The sequence below is a fragment of the Poromitra crassiceps genome, assembly GCF_964638095.1.
Source record: "Poromitra crassiceps genome assembly, chromosome: 4".
In the NCBI taxonomy this organism is placed as follows: Eukaryota; Metazoa; Chordata; class Actinopteri; order Beryciformes; family Melamphaidae; genus Poromitra; species Poromitra crassiceps.
The window spans coordinates 76,287,178-76,304,759 of record NC_139626.1 but is presented as its reverse complement, the minus strand read 5'-3'; the positions used below and the strand labels follow the sequence as shown (position 1 = coordinate 76,304,759).

The 17,582-nt window shown below is 45.0% G+C and overlaps 1 protein-coding gene across 1 annotated transcript in view; it reads right to left on the bottom strand.

The window, feature by feature from the left end:
* Positions 1-16,133, bottom strand: part of LOC310775946 (uncharacterized protein) — a gene marked incomplete at both ends in the record, with an annotated part of 94,887 nt that extends 78,754 nt beyond the window's left edge. The window contains 2 exons of the mRNA XM_083636069.1: positions 10,834-10,928; positions 15,993-16,133. Of these exons, the coding sequence (XP_083492195.1) occupies positions 10,834-10,928; positions 15,993-16,133 (236 nt within the window). The remainder of the gene's footprint in view (positions 1-10,833; positions 10,929-15,992) is intronic.
* Positions 16,134-17,582: the final 1,449 nt, after the last annotated feature.

Below are 17,582 nucleotides of genomic sequence, written 5' to 3'. Positions count from 1 at the left end.
TTCCTTAATCAACTTTGCAGGGAGAGGGTCGAATAAACAGGTTGTGGATTTAGATGAAAGTACAATTTTTGAAAGTGCATTTAGGGAGATAGTCTCAAAATTCGAGAGTATAGTACTCTCGTCTAAGGTTCTAAGGACAGGGCTAGGAAAGGGGTTAGCACCCTTTGTGAGTAATAGAGAGTTGCTAATTTCATCTCTAATACAGATAATTTTACGGTTAAAGAAGTCAAGGAAATCATTAGCTGTAAATGGAGAGTTTGTATTGGGGGATGGTTTGCGAGTAAGATTTGCGACCGTGTCAAATAAAAATTTAGGATTATTTTTATTAGTGTTAATAAGATCTGATAGGTAGGAGGCTCTTGCAGCGGAGAGCATACATTTGTATTTTAATAGGCTATCACTCCAAGCTAGTCGATAGACTTCAAGCTTGGATGATCGCCATTTACGTTCTAGTTTTCTGCATATTAGTTTTTGTGCGCGTGTATCGTCAGTATACCAAGGCGAGGGTTTTTTAGGGCGACGGATTTTAGTACGTAGAGGTGCGATAGAATCAAGCGAGGCGAGTAGGATTGAATTAAATTGATTTGTGAATTCATTAATGGAGTCGATCCGCTCTGGGAGAGAGGAAAGCGGCCCCGATAACAAATCAGCGAGTTCAGTGGGAGTAGAACTATCGATACGCCGGGCGGTATAGGTATCAGCTAGGTTTGATTGCCGGAGGGGCAGGTCTATTTTAAATTGAATGAGATAATGATCTGACAGTGCTGGAGGGTAAATCATGACTGACAGATCTGAGACGTTAATCCCACGAGCAAGGACGAGATCAAGCGTGTTGCCGTTAGAATGCGTTTGTTCATGAACCAACTGAGCAAAGCCAAGGGTGTCGACTAAAGATAGAAAGGCTTTGCAGAGTGGGTCAGCTTTACGGTTAACATGAATATTGAAATCGCCAATGATAAGGATATTATCCGTGCGGGTTACGAGGTCAGAGAGAAAATTGGAAAATTCATCCAGAAAAGATGAATAGGGCCCAGGTGGGCGGTAGAGCATAACTAGGTAGAAGGCTCCGAGGCCAGCTATATTAGAGTGTCTCATAGTAAGTATCTCACAAGATAGGAGCTTATACTTTTGATCCTGTAGAAGACCTAGATTTGAGTTATAAATTAGGCCAACGCCCCCACCATTTCTTGACATTCTGGCAACATGCGAATTGTCAAAGTTAGGGGGGGAGGCTTCAATGAGTGGAAGAACAACGTCCGGTTTTAGCCAGGTTTCGCATAATCCCATAACATCAATATTATGTTCAATGATTAAGTCATTGACGAGGAGGGCTTTATTGGTGATTGATCTGATATTAATGAATCCAAATCGAATAGATTTATCATCAATATTAGTTAATTTAGAGCATTCGATACCAAGAGTAGATTTAATCTCAATGAGGTTGGTGTTTGACGTTTTGAGGGGTGGACGAGAGCGGCGTGAGGGGACGGAGCGACGAAGAGAAACTGTGCTAATTTGAGAGATCGTGGTATAATACGGAGACGGAGCGGCGGTGGTAATAGTCGGATTAATAACAATAAGATTTGGGTTAGGATATTGCAGAGCGTTTATGGGTCGGTTACTAGTAATAGTGCGGCGCGGACGGAGCACAGTCTGTATTGGATAGACTAAGTTAATTGAACTAGCAGACTCCATAACCGCACAAGTAGAACTAACAGGCTGTCTAGCAGCCTGTGGCCCTGCATGTTGTGGGTGAAACTGTCATTCAAGGATAATAGTCTGGGTTTGCCGTAGGCAACTATCCAGGTTTTTTGATAAGGTGCTAGCACCCAATGGGGTAGGGTGGATGCCATCCATCTTAAGCATGCCAGTCATGCTTCTAAAAGAGGGCCAGTTATCTAAGAATAGGTAGCCCTTATCAGCACAGTGTTTGGCCAGCCAGTTGTTGAACCAAAACAGCCTGCTAAAAATGTCAGAGTTAAGTGTGACAGGGAGGGGACCAGAGACAATTAATGGATGCCGACTCATCTTGCTAGCAAAAGCACAGGTCCTAGTTATGCTGTGCTTTGTGATCTCCGATTGTTTAAACCTGGCATTGTTGGTGCCAACGTGTAGTATGATGTTATCATGGGTAGCCTGGGTAATTGTCTGTTTATGGCTATTTGTTAGCACCCTAAGAGTAGCTTCAATGTCGGGTACTCTGGCCCCGGGCAGACAAACTATCTCGGCTGGTGTGTTAAGCTTGATATTGCGGGTTATAGAGTCTCCAATCAATAGAATAGAGGGTTTAATATTGTCGGGCGGAGCGGACGACACAGCATGCTGAACAGGAGAGTTAGCAAGCGGCGTGAATCTATTTCGGATCTCAACCGAAGTGGTTTGTTGGGAAACGGGCTGCACAGCGGCGGGCTGTGCACGTTTAACGCCACGGCAGTGTGAGACAACTGTAAACCCATCATCCACAGACTGTGGGGCCAACGAGACATTGGCCGGGTTGTTCTGCTCGTGCTGCGGAGTAGCATTAACGGGGGTACCAGCTGGACCGCAGCTAGCATCCTCGCTTAATTCACAATACACATCAGCTACTGAGGTACATTGTAAATGATCAGGGAAGCCAGTCTGGTTAAGTGTAACAAGACTATCATTAGGTGACTGGCGTTTATCGTTCTCTAGTTGGGAAACACGGTTTTCTAATAGATTAATCATATCTAAGAGAGAGTGGATAGTAAGAATTGGATCGATCTTACCCGATTCGGGAGGGAGATGGCTGGCGTTAGCCATGTCCGGAACGTGTCGTAGTGCTGCGGCCAGAAGCAGCTCACGCCGTTGCGGTGCCCGGGGACCTGGGGCCTTGGGAGCAGAGGCTGGTAGCCTAGGTTGACGCCGGGGCAGTGCGGGCCAGTCCGGGGACCTGAGGCCATTAGGAGCAGAGGCTGGTAGCCTAGGTTGACGCCGGTCCAGTCGCTCGGATGTTGTGGCTAGTTGTTGTGCGATGAGGACCCGGGATACTGAGGGAGCTGGTGTTGAAGTAGTATCAGGCAGCAGCTTGAAAATAACTTCATCATCCGAAGGAAATGAGCGTGATTCCACGGATCCACTAAGCGTAGTCGTATTGGATAGTCCCGTAGCATGGTGATTATCCGAGGGGGAGAGCGAGAGCATTGTAAACAGTTTAACGTTAGCTGTTAGCTGGTGGCTAGCAGCTCTTGTTTACGTTAGCCTAGCAGGCGGCTAGGCTAACGTTTGGCGATAGAACGGTTGTTTCAGATGTCCCATTATATGGACATTATATTATATAATGGGACATTATATGTCCCATTATATGTAAGTATGTGTTGTGTCTGTTTGAGCGAGGGAGTCAGAGAGAGAGAGAGAAGGGTGACTCAGAGGCAGAAGAGCACTGGCGCACTAAATAGGCCTGGTTTCAGAGAGAGACAGAGAAGGGTGACAGGGAAGAGGCACAAGTGCACTGGCGCACTGAATAGGCCTGGTTTTCAAAGGCGCAAAGCGCTAAATGTAGGCCAGGTGCGAAGATAGCACTACGCCGGTAGTTAGCGCCGACACGCCCACTTTGGCCCATTCTGGGACTGCGCCACGCCCATTCGGCCTAAAGCGCATTTGGCAGCCTAAAGCCATATTGATATCGTCCCAAAACAGGCGCAAGGCACGTTTTTTTGCGTTTAAGGCCCGTTTTAGCGCCGAAGGCTTGTGGGAGAATAGGGCCCATACTGTTTGTTTTATCTATACTGTATTTTATTCTCATTTTTAGAAGTTTTATTCTTCTGTAAGCCTGTTTTTAATTCATGTATTGGAATTTAATTTAGTCGATCTTAATAAATGTTATCTTTTTTATTGCTTGTAAAACACATTTTAATTAAAGTAATTCATGTCTTATTTTATTATGATTTATTAACGTGTTAATAAATACAATTATATGTTATTTCATTTCTCAGTGTTACTTTGATGTGTTGGGGTAACAGTAATCTGATTACTTTTTGTAGAAATGAAGAGCTTCATGGGGTCTGTCTCAAATCGCTTCCGTCTCCGTGTGGACATGGCCTAAGACAAAAGAAAATAGAGACCATCTTGCGATGGGATCACACCAGCCGCAACTTTAAATGAATGTGGACCAGGGGCGTAAAGTGGGCTGGGGCATGGAGGCCAGGGAGGCCAGCCCCCTTGCTCAGATCACACCCATTTTCAAACTTGTCCTTCGTTTTGATGCCAACTACCTTCCCTAGGTGAAATGCGGGATGAACACGCCCCAAACTCATTTGATTGGTTGCCCAGGGCCGGCGCCAGGATGAAATGACTGAGGGGGCGGTTATAACTGGGGAGGGAGCTGATTTTTTTTTTTTTTAATATGATATTTTTTTATATCGTAAAACATAGGTTATATACCCGCTATGCCTATTTCTGGACTTTTTAACCATAATAACATCTGAAAAGCGCAATAACAACACAAGAAAGACTACTATTCAAAATCAAATAAAACATTTATTTCACAGCAGCAGATTAAGGCATTAATAGAGCTGAGTTTTGCATAACGTGAAATGCGGGACCTGTCTGGAGTATATGAAAAGTCATAGAATAAACAATTGCTGCAAAAATCGACAAAATAATAGCCAGTCAGTGCCAGGTTCATTAAATTAAAGAAATAAAGTGATCAGATGCGTTGTCTCCATCTTTCTGCTCATGGCATGCTGTGTGCTTGGGTGCAGCTGATTTCTCTGTGTGTGTGTGTGTGTGTGTGTGTGTGTGTGTGTGTGTCTGTTTTAATCACGTCATGATGACTACAACATGCAGTGAGGTTCAAATTTAATAAATAGCTACATCTCTGACACCTTGTGACAACCAAAGCACAGCAAATAGCGCTTCCCTGCCAATTCTGAAACAGAGCTATGTTTACAGGGGGTAGCCTACATCAACTTAAACTGATCAAATTTGATGAAGACTGCAGAAACAGCAGCCGAAACATGTCAGGTACAAACATTGCCTAACTGGCCTTTATAGATGAACTATTCTTTAAAAAAAAAATTGGGGGGCGGTGCATCATGATGCATCAGCCCCCCTACACTCGAATCAGTCGCTCAGACACATTATGCACGACTCCACACACGGTAGTGCACCTCTAAGCTGTTGGTATGGGCGAGTAGCAGTACAGCCAGCCGACCACCGTCTTGTCCGGGGCCTGGCCAAGAGCCCATGGTGTGGTGTGAGTGAGCCTGGTGTGAGTCTCCAGCCTGCTAGCTGCTGCTAAGCCTTTACAAGGTAAACTGCTATTATACTTATATCTCTGGGCAAACTCTAAACTTTATAACAGGTGGATTTGATCGCACACTTGGTGCTCTGCTATGTTGGACTGTTTGAGTGATGCTCATGTTTGTAAGCTAACGCTAGCTCGATTAGCATCGTGTGCTAACGTACATGTGAGCAAGGAGGTGAGCAACGTTGCTATTCACCTTATTCACCACGCCCACTTTTTCTCTCTTCCGCGTTCAATGCAAACGTATTTGTTCTTCCGGTTCAGTGCTAGTTGCTTACTGTGGCTAATATTAGCTGCTAGTTAGTTATGTTATATGGCAGTAAAATGCCACTGAATGACCAAATTGATATAACTTTGAACCATTTCGAGTAACACTGTTTCCATACGGATCACCAGCATTAGTTTGTTGTTTATAACGTGGCTATATTCATAACGTTTATATCTCGGATGCGTTATTTCGAATCCCACATAGGCTACGCCTGGCGCAACCTATGTGGGTTTCAGGACGAAAAAGTAACGTCATGTCCTCTGCATTCTACATAAAATTAAGATATTATGTGTAGCGGGTGGTACCTGCGGCTTGCCGTACACACCTTGAATGCGGATGGGGAGGCGTATATAATATGGGAGGTGTGTCTTGTATTAGACTCTTCCGGGCAGGACAGAGGAAAAGTTTGGCGTGTTCCCAAGTTAAGCTGGAGTGTCTGTTCAGTCGGTAAGCGATTTAAGAGTGTTACTTTATAAGTAATGGGAAGAGAATCATTGTTTCTTTCTGACAGTACGACTTCTTGTTTTAGACTCTCTTGCGGGTGGGAAGACAACGTGCCGTGTCCTCGTTTGAGCGTTGAGTGTTGACCATTTGGTAAGAGATGAATGCTTTTACTCAGTAATCTGAAGGGAATTATTGTTTCTTTCTGATAGTGCAACTTCTGCGTTTTACTGTGCCTTTCAGTGCGATACTGCAGCGCGTTAGTGGTGGGCTTTCAGCTGCCGGGAGTAACGTTATACCGGGCGAGGGAAAGCACACGCTGACGCAGCAGGTATTTCATACAGTAGTAGTTTATTTTCTTATGTTTTACAGTGTTTGCTATATGTTTTAGTCTGAGAAATAAAGCAATAGTTTTAAATCTAGGTGCAAATGTTTATTAATTGTGATATTAATTGTGACATTGTTTGTGTGTTGCAGTGATTGCAGGAGGGTCTAATCACTGTTCTTGCTGACCTTAATTTCTTTGTTTATTTGTTTATTTGGGGATTCAATTAGTCCGCCTGGGCCTTGTTACCTGACCCATAAGACGAAAAGAGTTGGGAGTTCGTCTTGGAAGGGCGGGCTAATCTTTTTATATTTTGTTTGTTTGTTTGTTTGTTTCTGCGCATTATCCCAGTTAAACAGGGCCCTTGTATTGCCATTAGACTGAGAACCTAGGAGTGCCTCACCTGTTTGCTCATACTTGCATGTGATTTGGAGTGTCCACAAAATCAAGTGTGAAACGTTGTAGTGCTGTGTATTCCAGAGTGTGGATCGTACCACTGTGTGAGACGTTGCAGTGCTGTGTATTCCCAAGTGTGGATCTTATCACCGTGTGTCGTGTGTTCCAGTGTACATTACTGCACTGGTAGCTTAAACTTTCTCAGTCCTAATGGAATATAGAAGAGTACATAACGACTTAGGAGAACTGTGCTCTTAGATCTGTTTGTTGTCTTGTCCCTAAGTGTGAAATAAACCCTGGCATTGCATTTTGATAATTAACACTTGTTGGATCATTTATTTGGATTGGGCTCCCATCCACCATACCTGGCCTTCAGTAAGCATTCAGTGCAGAGGCATAGCGGGTGTAACATATGGGTTCTTTTATTTTGTATGTTACATACGTATTGGCCAAGATATGTTAGTTTATGGCAGAGTAATTCTGCCAGTTTAGGAGCGGAGTGCGGCCATCTTGCCTGCGGTGTTTTTGGCAAGTCAAAACGGAAATACTATTACGAAACGACGTAATGCGGAAGCGTCCATGTGTGGGCAAAGAATAAGGTGAATACTTTAACTGAAATTTGGTGGCGTTAATGTTATAGTGATTAATATAACACGGTGTTGTTTGTTTCTTCAAGGGATGGCCGCCGGAGTAGCCTACCATGGTGGAGCAGGAACAGTACAACACAACAGAGGCACATTGTCCTGGTCAAATGATTTGTGAAAATGAATGCTACGTTTTGATTCCCATGTGCATATTACTGTGAGAATATTGCTGATCATCAGTTGTTCAACCTATATTGCAATAACATAAGCCAAATGCTGACAATATAATGCTGACAGATTTGAGACTTCTGAGAGATTTACTTTGAACCATTTGGTATGTATCTGCCAGTGTGCTTTTGTCAATAAACATTGCCAACAAAGAACCGTTGTGTAGTAGGCTATGTAGTAAGGTAAATCATGTACCCGAATGTACCGCAAATATCACAGAACAAGCCCATTATATTTGTCTGGTCAGAGCAGGCAGGTTGTTAATAAGATGTGATATAAAGATATTTGATGTCGAGTGAACCAGCTTGGACCAAATGACGAGGAAGAAGAATGTGAAGATGGAGAACCAACCGACTGCTTCAAATCAACAAATGATTCTTATTTATTGAAATATGGTTATCTGTAACAATTCGGCATACACAAATGCTACTGTTGCATTGGTCATATCTGAGCGGAATGTCTACACATGTGTTAAGTATGTTAGGCAACAGACATAAAAGTAGCTAGCTTGTAGAGCACAATAACACACGTCTACACTGTGTTTGGCGGGGCAGGAAGAGAATGTTTATTTGCACATGCGCAGTAGTAACTTGAGCAGTAACGTCACATACATACGGGATCCATGCAGGGACCAAATAGCTTCGTATAGCGCAGTGATAAACAGTGGCTGTATAAGTGAGACTGTACATTATTACATACACTTCTGTGTATTATGTTCAACACCCCCACTCAGGCTCATCTTTATTACATTAGAAAAATACAAGAAAAATAAATCTCCCTTATAATTAGTTTAATTATGCCTGTCTGGCACATGTCTGGCCTGAACAATAATTCAGGAAAACCCCTAAAATGAATTGGTGTTCTGAGAGTACCTGTGGCTGTAACACCTTTTGGTTACCTAAGTCTCTCCAAATAAGAAACACCTGAACCCCTCAAATTTGGCCTTTGTCAGTGGCTTAGTCAGGACATTGGCCACCATTATTTTCTGTAGGACAGTATTCAATAGAAATTTTACCTTCAATATGTGCAGCCCTTACAAAATTATATTTAATATCAATATGCTTACTGCGCTGTCTACATACTGGGTTCTTTGATAGGGCAATAGTTATCTGATTGTCTTCGAATATTCTAACTGGCATGTGCTGCTTGTCCTTATCCATCCCTTGGAGTAGCTGTACGAGATATAGGCTCTCTTGTGTAGTAGCTGCCAGAGCCATATATTCGGCCTCACAAGTCGACAAAGCGACTGTTGGCTGTTTCCTGGTTTTCCAGGAAATTACTGGACCTTCTTTAATTAAACTGAAGCAGTACCCACTAGTACTCCTCCTGTCCTTCTGGTCTGACGCCCAGTCGGCATCACTATAGCCTTCTAGTTTAAGGCCTTGATCACTTCTCTTGTAACATAGGTCATGTTAAATTGTGCCCTTCAGGTAACGTAGCACTTGCTTAGCTGTTGCCCAGTGCTGTTGTTTTGGCTGTGCTAAGTGTTGCGATAACTTACTGACCACCCAGCTTAGATCCGGTCTAGTAGAAGTCATTATATAGATCAAACTGCCAACTATCTCTCTGTAACCTGTGGCATCAACAACCTCATCCTCATCATCAAAATTGGGCTTTTGCTCACAGGGTGTTGATCTCGGTTTACACTCAGACATGCCAAATCTCTGGAGCACTTTTGCAATGTGTCTTCCCTGACTCATTTTGACCTCCCCCTTTTTCTGTGTAAAATCAATGCCCAAGAAGTGTTTAAGTTCTCCTAGATCTTTCATTTTAAACTTCATTTTTAGCATTTATTTTACTTCACTGATCAAATCGTTGTTGTGGGCTGCAATGATCAAATCGTCTACCCAAATAATCAGAATCACCCTCCCGTTTTCAGATTGTTTGTCATAGACACAATTGTCAGCTGCGTTTTGTACAAAACCATTTTCCACTAGGTGATCATGTAGAAGCTTATTCCAATTACGCCCAGATTGCTTCAGGCCATATAACGATTTGTTCAGTCTACAGACTAAACGATCAGCAGTGTTGGACTCAATTTTGAAACCCTCTGGCTGTTCCATATATACCTCGCAGTCCATCAGGGCATGTAAATAAGCCGTTTTCACGTCCATCTGATGGAGCACGAGGTCATCTTGTGCCGCCATCTGCATCAGAATTCTCACAGACGTCATATTAGCGGGGAGAACGTTTCTTTGTAATCTATCCCCTCTACCTGGCTATAGCCCAGCAAGCAAAATTACGTCATGATAACGTTATGATGACGTCTTTCAGTGACGTTCAGGACTAGGCCGGATCACAGGGTGATTTGGGGATGATTTAGACGTCTACGCCAGGACGTCATCTAGACGACTTTTCAATTACCTAAAACAGCCCAGTTCTGTGGCCAGTTAGGGTCATTAAAAAGTCGGCAAGATGACGTCCTGGCGAAGACGTCTAAATCATCCCCAAATCACCCTGTGATCTGGCCTAGTCTTGAACGTTACTGAAAGACGTCATCACAACGTTATGACAATCTTCTTGCTCTGAGACCAAGGTGGAAAAAGTTAACTATTAACTTTAGAATTTTGCCAAAAGTAGCATTGTGTAAAAATACAACCAATAAATATCTCAACTAGACAACTTAATGCTCATTTAGAAGTACAGCAGTAGATTGTGAAAATATGTATTTAATCAAACTTGAACATTAATACAAATTTTCCATAAACATTTTCAACTTTAGTCAAACATGAACACCTTTAAAAGGGATGTATTTTATAAAACTTTAACTTTTATAAAAAGTTTAACATTAATAAAACTTTAACTTTTTGAATTTGAAGATTTTCCTCCACCCATGCACCAGAGGAATATATCTAAAAGTATTACAAACAATTAGTTTGCCAAACAAACATTTAAAACAAATAAAAGGGATAGTTCACATACTATATCCTTCATCCATGAACAGTGAGGGAAAAAAAATAGTATAAAGAATTACTTTCAGATTAGAAAGAATAACTTTCAGATATAAACATAATGTAAACAGGATATTTCACATTTTTTATCCACACATGAACCAGTGAGAAAAAAGAAGAAACATGACTGAAACAACTACACTATGAGGTATCATAAGCAGCGTTATTGGCAGCACTCATTCTATTATACGCTCCACCACCAGACCTCCCAGGGGCATGTTTGAGGTAGTCCCCGATGATTTGGCTGATTGCGTGGTCGGTTGCCGAGCTCTCCCACCGTTTCACAGCTTCTGTAATTGAAAAGGAGTAATATGTTGTCAGAACTTCAAAAACTAACTTTTAGCTAAAGAGCCAATCAATATCATTGTAATTACCTGAGACAGCAGAGAACAGGGTTGTAGGGCTGAAGGCCATCTTGGTCCCCGTCCCCCTCATATTCATCCCTGCCATGAGGCTGTTTGTGAACAAGCTGAAACAGCATAAAGATATCCAATAAAAACACATAACCGGAGGGAAACAATAGGATGACCACCACGAGATCTGGGTAACCGACGGAAAAGTTATAGTTTTCATGATGTATTATTGAGTTTGCATATTTGAACTTCAGTATTTAATGTGTTAAAAGAGTTGCACATACCGATCCAATATGTTGGTGAGGCAGTCCCTCAGGACTTTCCCTCCCACTCTCGTCAGATAAGCAATCTGTGGATAGCAATGTTGAATGTCAGTTGATCGGACCTATTAAATACACCATTAACAATACAGACAATTCTAGTGGCACTGCAGATATATTGAAATATTAATTTAAGGACACAAAAGGACCGGATCATTATTATAACTTTTACACAGTTTTAGCCCTGTACTGGCCTCCTCTCTTATTCTCTGATCCCCAGCCACCACCTCCATCCTATGGGTCCACTCACCTTATCACCCGGCTGTGACCGCTGCTCCCGTCTTGAAGAAAAGGTTGCAGCATTACAGGATAGAATATCCAATCTATATCAGATCCAGGATGCAGAAAGACAGATGGACAGCATCTTCACATTCGGTCCAACGCGACTGGAGGTTAGCTGTGACTCCACACCATCACAACCTGATGGCGCCGTTCCACGTCCTGCTGATGAGATGAACTCCGCAGACTTGGAGATCTTCGTGGGCGCTGCTGCGGCCACATCCCCCGCTGCTGATCTCGAAGTGACTGACCCACTACTTCCCGCTGATGCAGTCCACTCCATTGACCAATGGTCTCGGCTTGGTGCTAAGCCGAAGGTCCAAACTTCCTCGACCCCATGTCCTGTCCAAACGTATCACTGGTCTACCGTTGGGAGGGGCAGACATGGTGGAAAACTCCTCCCCCGCCCCCCTCCACCTGGTGCCCTCCAACTGCCCATAACCAATAAATACTCTGTTCTCAACATGTATGATTTCCCCCCCCTCCCGGGCCATCGTACCCCTCTGTCCAAACCGTCAGCCGTCCCTTCCGCTCACAGCCTCTCAAAATCGCGCACCCCTTCACAACGCGTTGCCCGTCCCCAGTTCACCCCATGTCCGAAAAGTCCACCGGCTCAGTCTTCAGTTTACGTAACATCCCAAAATCACGTCCCTCTCTCTCGGTCCACCTCTGAACAGCCCGCTGCCCCCTCTGTCACTCCTCCATCACGACAGTCTGCCATGCCGCCCCCCCTCACCCCCCCCACTGTACTGTTAGTCGGCGACTCCATTATGAAAAGAATCCGCTTTGCTAATGCCATAACCCATTGCTTCCCCGGAGCCACCGTCCCCCTCCTTCTCGAAAAACTCCCCGCTCTCCTGGCTTCTCTCCCATCGTCCATCCATAAAATCATTGTCCATGTCGGAACAAACGACACCTCCCGCCAACAATCCATAGAAATGCAGTCTGACTTCATTCATCTTTTCGCCCTGCTCAAAGAGAGCGGATTGTCCATCTTTTTCTCCGGCCCGATCCCCACGCTAGGCCGGTCAGCTATGAGGTTTAGCCGCATCCTCAATCTCCACACCTGGCTTCAGTCAGAATGTAATAACCGTCACTTCAATTTCATTCACAATTTCGATTTGTTTTGGACCCATCCAGCCCTGTTTGCACGCGACGGCCTCCACCCAAACAAAGCAGGGACTCGTATGTTGGCTACCAACATCCATTACGCTGTCCAGACGCTCCCAAATAAATGACCACTACTTTGTTGGTCACCTCCTAGCGTTTCTTCTTCTACGGTCTTGCCTAGCTCTTCTTCTCCGCCCTCCCCCCTGTCTACTGGCAACACACCTCCATTGTCATCTCCCCAATTCGTCAGCTCCCCCTACCGACCGGGAGGACAATTACTCTCCTCTCATCCACCAGTTATCACAACAGACACCATTACACCTGCAAACAATACAGCTCTTGGCGAATTAGGAACATCCATTTCCAACATCCCTGTCCGTATTAACATTAGACCTTTTCTCACTCCAGTAAAAATAATTTCAAAAAATCAAAAATCAAACTTGGCCAGTAGTAACTCTGATAATTTTTCATTTCCACAACCTTCCAACTCACCCTTCACCGTTTATGCTGGACTCTGGAACTGCCAATCCGCCAATAACAAAACAGACATCATTTCTGCACATGCCCTCTCCCAATCCCTCCTTTTCCTTGCCCTCACAGAAACGTGGATTATCCCGGAAAACACCTCAACTCCTGCTGCCCTCTCAGATGCCTTCTCATTCTCCCACACTCCCAGAGCTTCTGGCCGTGGGGGAGGCACTGGGCTTCTGATTTCACCAAAATGCACTTACACCATTACTTCTCTTTCTCACCTCTCCCTATCCTCTTTTGAATGTCACTCTGTCTCTGTTTCTCTTCCTATCAAACTCATCATCACTGTCCTCTACCGCCCACCTGGTCCGCTCGCTGCCTTCTTTGATGAACTGGATGCTCTCCTCTCCCTCTTCCCCGAGGATGGCACTCCCCTGGTCCTTCTGGGGGATTTCAATGTCCCTGTAGCATCTCTTCAATCTCCTCTTTTTCTGAACTTTTTCTCTTCTTTTGACCTCTCCCTCTCTCCTTCTCCGCCCACTCACAAGGCCGGGAACCTCCTCGACCTGGTCTTCACACGTTCCTGCAGCACCTCCAACCTCACAGTCACTCCTCTCCCTGTCTCTGACCACCACTTCATAACCTTCTCCCTTCCCATCTCTCTCCCCAAACCCCCCCCACCACCCACTCATACTACTACCACCCGTCGAAACATAAAAACACTCTCACCCTCAGTCCTTTCTTCTGCTGTCCTCTCTCTCCTCCCTTCAGTCGAACACTTCTCTACCCTATCCACTGATGCTGCCGCTACTAGTCTTCTGTCCTCCCTCTCCTCAGCCCTTGACTCACTCTGTCCTCTCACTTCTAAACCTGTCAGATCCTGTCCCCCTGCGCCTTGGCTGTCCGAGGCTCTGCGTATACATCGAGCAGAGCTTCGGGCAGCCGAAAGGAAATGGCATAAATCCCACGACCCTTCAGATCTCTCCGCTTACCACCTCATCCTATCGAACTTCACCACCGCTGTCACCTCTGCAAAATCTTCCTTCTTCATTTCCCAAATCCAGTCCTCTGCCTCCAATCCCAGAAAATTATTCTCCACTTTCTCCTCCCTCCCCTCCTCCCCCCTCCTCCCTCTCCGCTGACGACTTTATGACTTTCTTTTCCAAAAAAATCGATGACATCACCTCCTCCTTCCCCCCCCCAGCCACTAACAACAACTCTCCCATCTGCAACTATAACTCTCTACCCCCTGCCACCACCCTGTCCTCCTTCTCTCCCCTCTCCCCCGATGATGTCCTCAAACTTCTTATGTCCTATCCTGCCACCACCTGCCCCCTGGATCCCATCCCCTCCCCTCTTCTCCAAACAATTTCCTCTGATTTATCCCCCTTCCTCACTTCTTTCATCAACTCCTCCCTGTCCTCTGGTACTGTCCCGGCCGCTCTGAAAACAGCCAGAGTCAAGCCCCTCCTTAAAAAACCTTCCCTTGACCACACCGCCCTCCATAATTACCGCCCTGTCTCTCTCCTCCCCTTCATCTCAAAAACCCTAGAACGTGCAGTATGTCAACAACTCTCTCTTCACCTCACTCAAAACAACCTCCTGGACCCCTTACAATCTGGATTTAAGCCCGCTCACTCCACGGAAACAGCCCTCCTCTCAGTCACCCATGCCCTCCATACAGCCAAAGCCTCCTCCCTCTCCTCTGTCCTTGTCCTTCTTGATCTTTCTGCTGCTTTTGACACGGTTAATCATCACATCCTTCTCTCCACTCTCACTGATCTCGGTATTTCTGGTTCTGCACTCTCATGGTTCACCTCCTATCTCTCCAATCGCACTTATCAGGTTCTCTGGCGTGGGTCCCTCTCTAAAACTTGCACTCTGAACACGGGTGTCCCCCAGGGATCTGTCCTCGGCCCCTTCCTGTTCCTTCTATATGTTAGGTCCCTTGGTCACATAATCACTTCCCACGGTTTCTCCTACCACAGCTATGCAGATGACACTCAACTTTTCCTCTCTTTTCCCCCTTCCGACACCCTAATCCAGTCACGTCTCGCCGCCTGCCTTAATGACATTGTCTCCTGGATGACTGCCCATCATCTCAAACTTAACCTCAACAAAACCGAGCCCCTCTTCCTCCCTGGGAAAGATTGTCCACTCTCTGACCTCTCCATCACTATCAACAACATCATTATTCTACCGTCAAATACTGTTAAGAACCTTGGTGTAACGTTAGATAACCAGCTATCAAATTCAGCCTTCATCTCAGCAACCGCCCGCTCCTGTAGGTTTTTACTATATAATATTAGAAAGATCCGTCCGTTCCTCACTAGGGAGGCAGCTCAGCTCCTGATCCAGGCACTCGTCCTGTCCCGCCTTGACTACTGTAATGTCCTATTGGCGGGGCTACCTGCCTCGGCCATTCAACCCCTCCAACTCATTCTAAATTCTGCTGCCCGTCTGGTGTTCAACTTCCCTAAATTTTCCCATGTCACTCCCCTTTTCCGTGACCTTCACTGGCTCCCCATCTTGGCCCGTATCAAATTCAAAACCCTGGTACTGACCTACCGTGCAGTTCACCGGTCAGCCCCGCTCTACTTACAATCCCTGGTCAGCTTCCAATCATCCCACCGTTCCCTCCGCTCCTCCACCTGCACGGCTCGCCTCGCCCCTCCATCGCTACGTGGCCCTGGTGAACGCTTGTCTCGTTCAAGACTGTTCTCCTCCATGGCTCCGCAATGGTGGAATGCACTTCCCCCCTTCGTCATGTTGGCCGAGACACTGCCGATTTTTCGCCAGAGACTAAAAACTTACCTTTTCGGGCTACACCTGGGTCCCTCCGGAATCGGTTAACCCTTATTGATTATATATGGTTTTAGTTATGTTTTCATTGTTTGTATTTCTTTGAATGAATTGTTTTGAAATGTGATGTAAGTCGCTTTGGATAAAAGCGTCTGCCAAATTAAATAAAGTAAAGTAAAGTAAAGTAAATGACAATACCAGCATTTCCTTGTGTCCTGGCTCGTCTTGCAGTTTGGCCTCCAATTCCAGGAACTCCCGGATGGAGTCCATCCGAGGGAGTGAGAAGGGCGCTGCATTCTTGCCCCTGATCTCCTTGAGCAGGTCCTCAAGGTCCAGCATCTTGCTGAGGACTTTCCGCTGAAATTCTGATATCAAAATATAAATCACCATTACAGCAATACTACTCCGTTGTACTGTGTACAATATAATCATTAACCTCATTGTCTATGCATGGTTATACTTACTTTCCTCTGACATTGGGAAGGTCCGTCCTTTTGGTTTGGAAAGTGTGGGGGAGGGAAGTAGAACAACAAATAAGTTTTGCAATTACTCACAATAGACAATTATGGCTGAGAGGGTTACAGCATTACTGTGGTCATCTGACACTTTCCGCGGGGTAGAGCTCATTATGTCATCACTGCATCTATGTACACTATTAACATGAAATAAAATATAGCAAAAAGGGACTGATGAATAAATATAAAAAAAAAATCTAAGTTATATTAGCCCTTAGTTGTGGGTGTTTTGCAGGGAGAACATGGTAAAAAGATTGTTTTCTTTCTTTCTGAAAACACAAGCCTTTAAAGCCTAAATATTTCAAAAACTGACACAGTTTTTGATATATTTTTTGATAAATTCCATTATTAAATCTCAACCACAGAATCTAAATGGTAAATGGACTGCATTTATATAGCGCTTTTATCAAAAGCGCTTTACAATGTGCCTACATTCACCCATTCACACACCGAAGGCGGCCAGCTGGCACAGCCATCGGGAGCAATTTGGGGTTTAGTGTCTTGCACAAGGACACTTCGACATGAGGGCTGGAGGAGCCGGGGATCAAACCACCGACTTTCTGATTGGTGGATGACCCGCTCTACCTCCTGAGCCACAAACTTGACATACAAAAATCGCGGGTGCGGGCGGGGCAGGCTCAGAACGTGACAAAGCAACATTATTAAACTAGAACGGGCTAAATTTGCTGAAGCAAATTTGATTGTGCTTGCTCCCGCATGACGCTCCGCCCCCCTTGCACCGCCCCTGCCTTAGACCCCGCCCTCCCATCCATTATCAATACAGCCCCAATCGGCAATGTGTAGCTAGGACGTGTTTAGGCCGTTGCAAGGGTGTATTAACTGGATGCTATGGTGTTACAGGTACTGAATGCTGCTATAGCGCCCCCTAGAGGCGAAATGACACAATATTTGTCCTATAGGCTCAGAGTACATCCGTCCACACCTGTACCAAGTTTGGTTAGCATCGGACGATCTTTGTGAAATAGGCCCCACCCACAGAACTTTGGAGGTCGATTATATCGCAACGGTGCGGAATTTAAAAAAAACGCAAAATAAGTTTTGTGCGGGACAGTCCACACACGCTCTGTGATGTGGTTTGGTGAAGATTGGGCGAAATTTGAAGGAGAAATAGCGAAAAAACGCTTTTCGACAAAATTCAAAATGGCGGGAAATCTAGTTAGACGGAAATGGGCGGGGCCTATATCAGCAGATGCGGAATGACCCAAGGAATCCAGGGAAAAAAGAATTTTGAATGTAGCCCTTACGGTTCAAA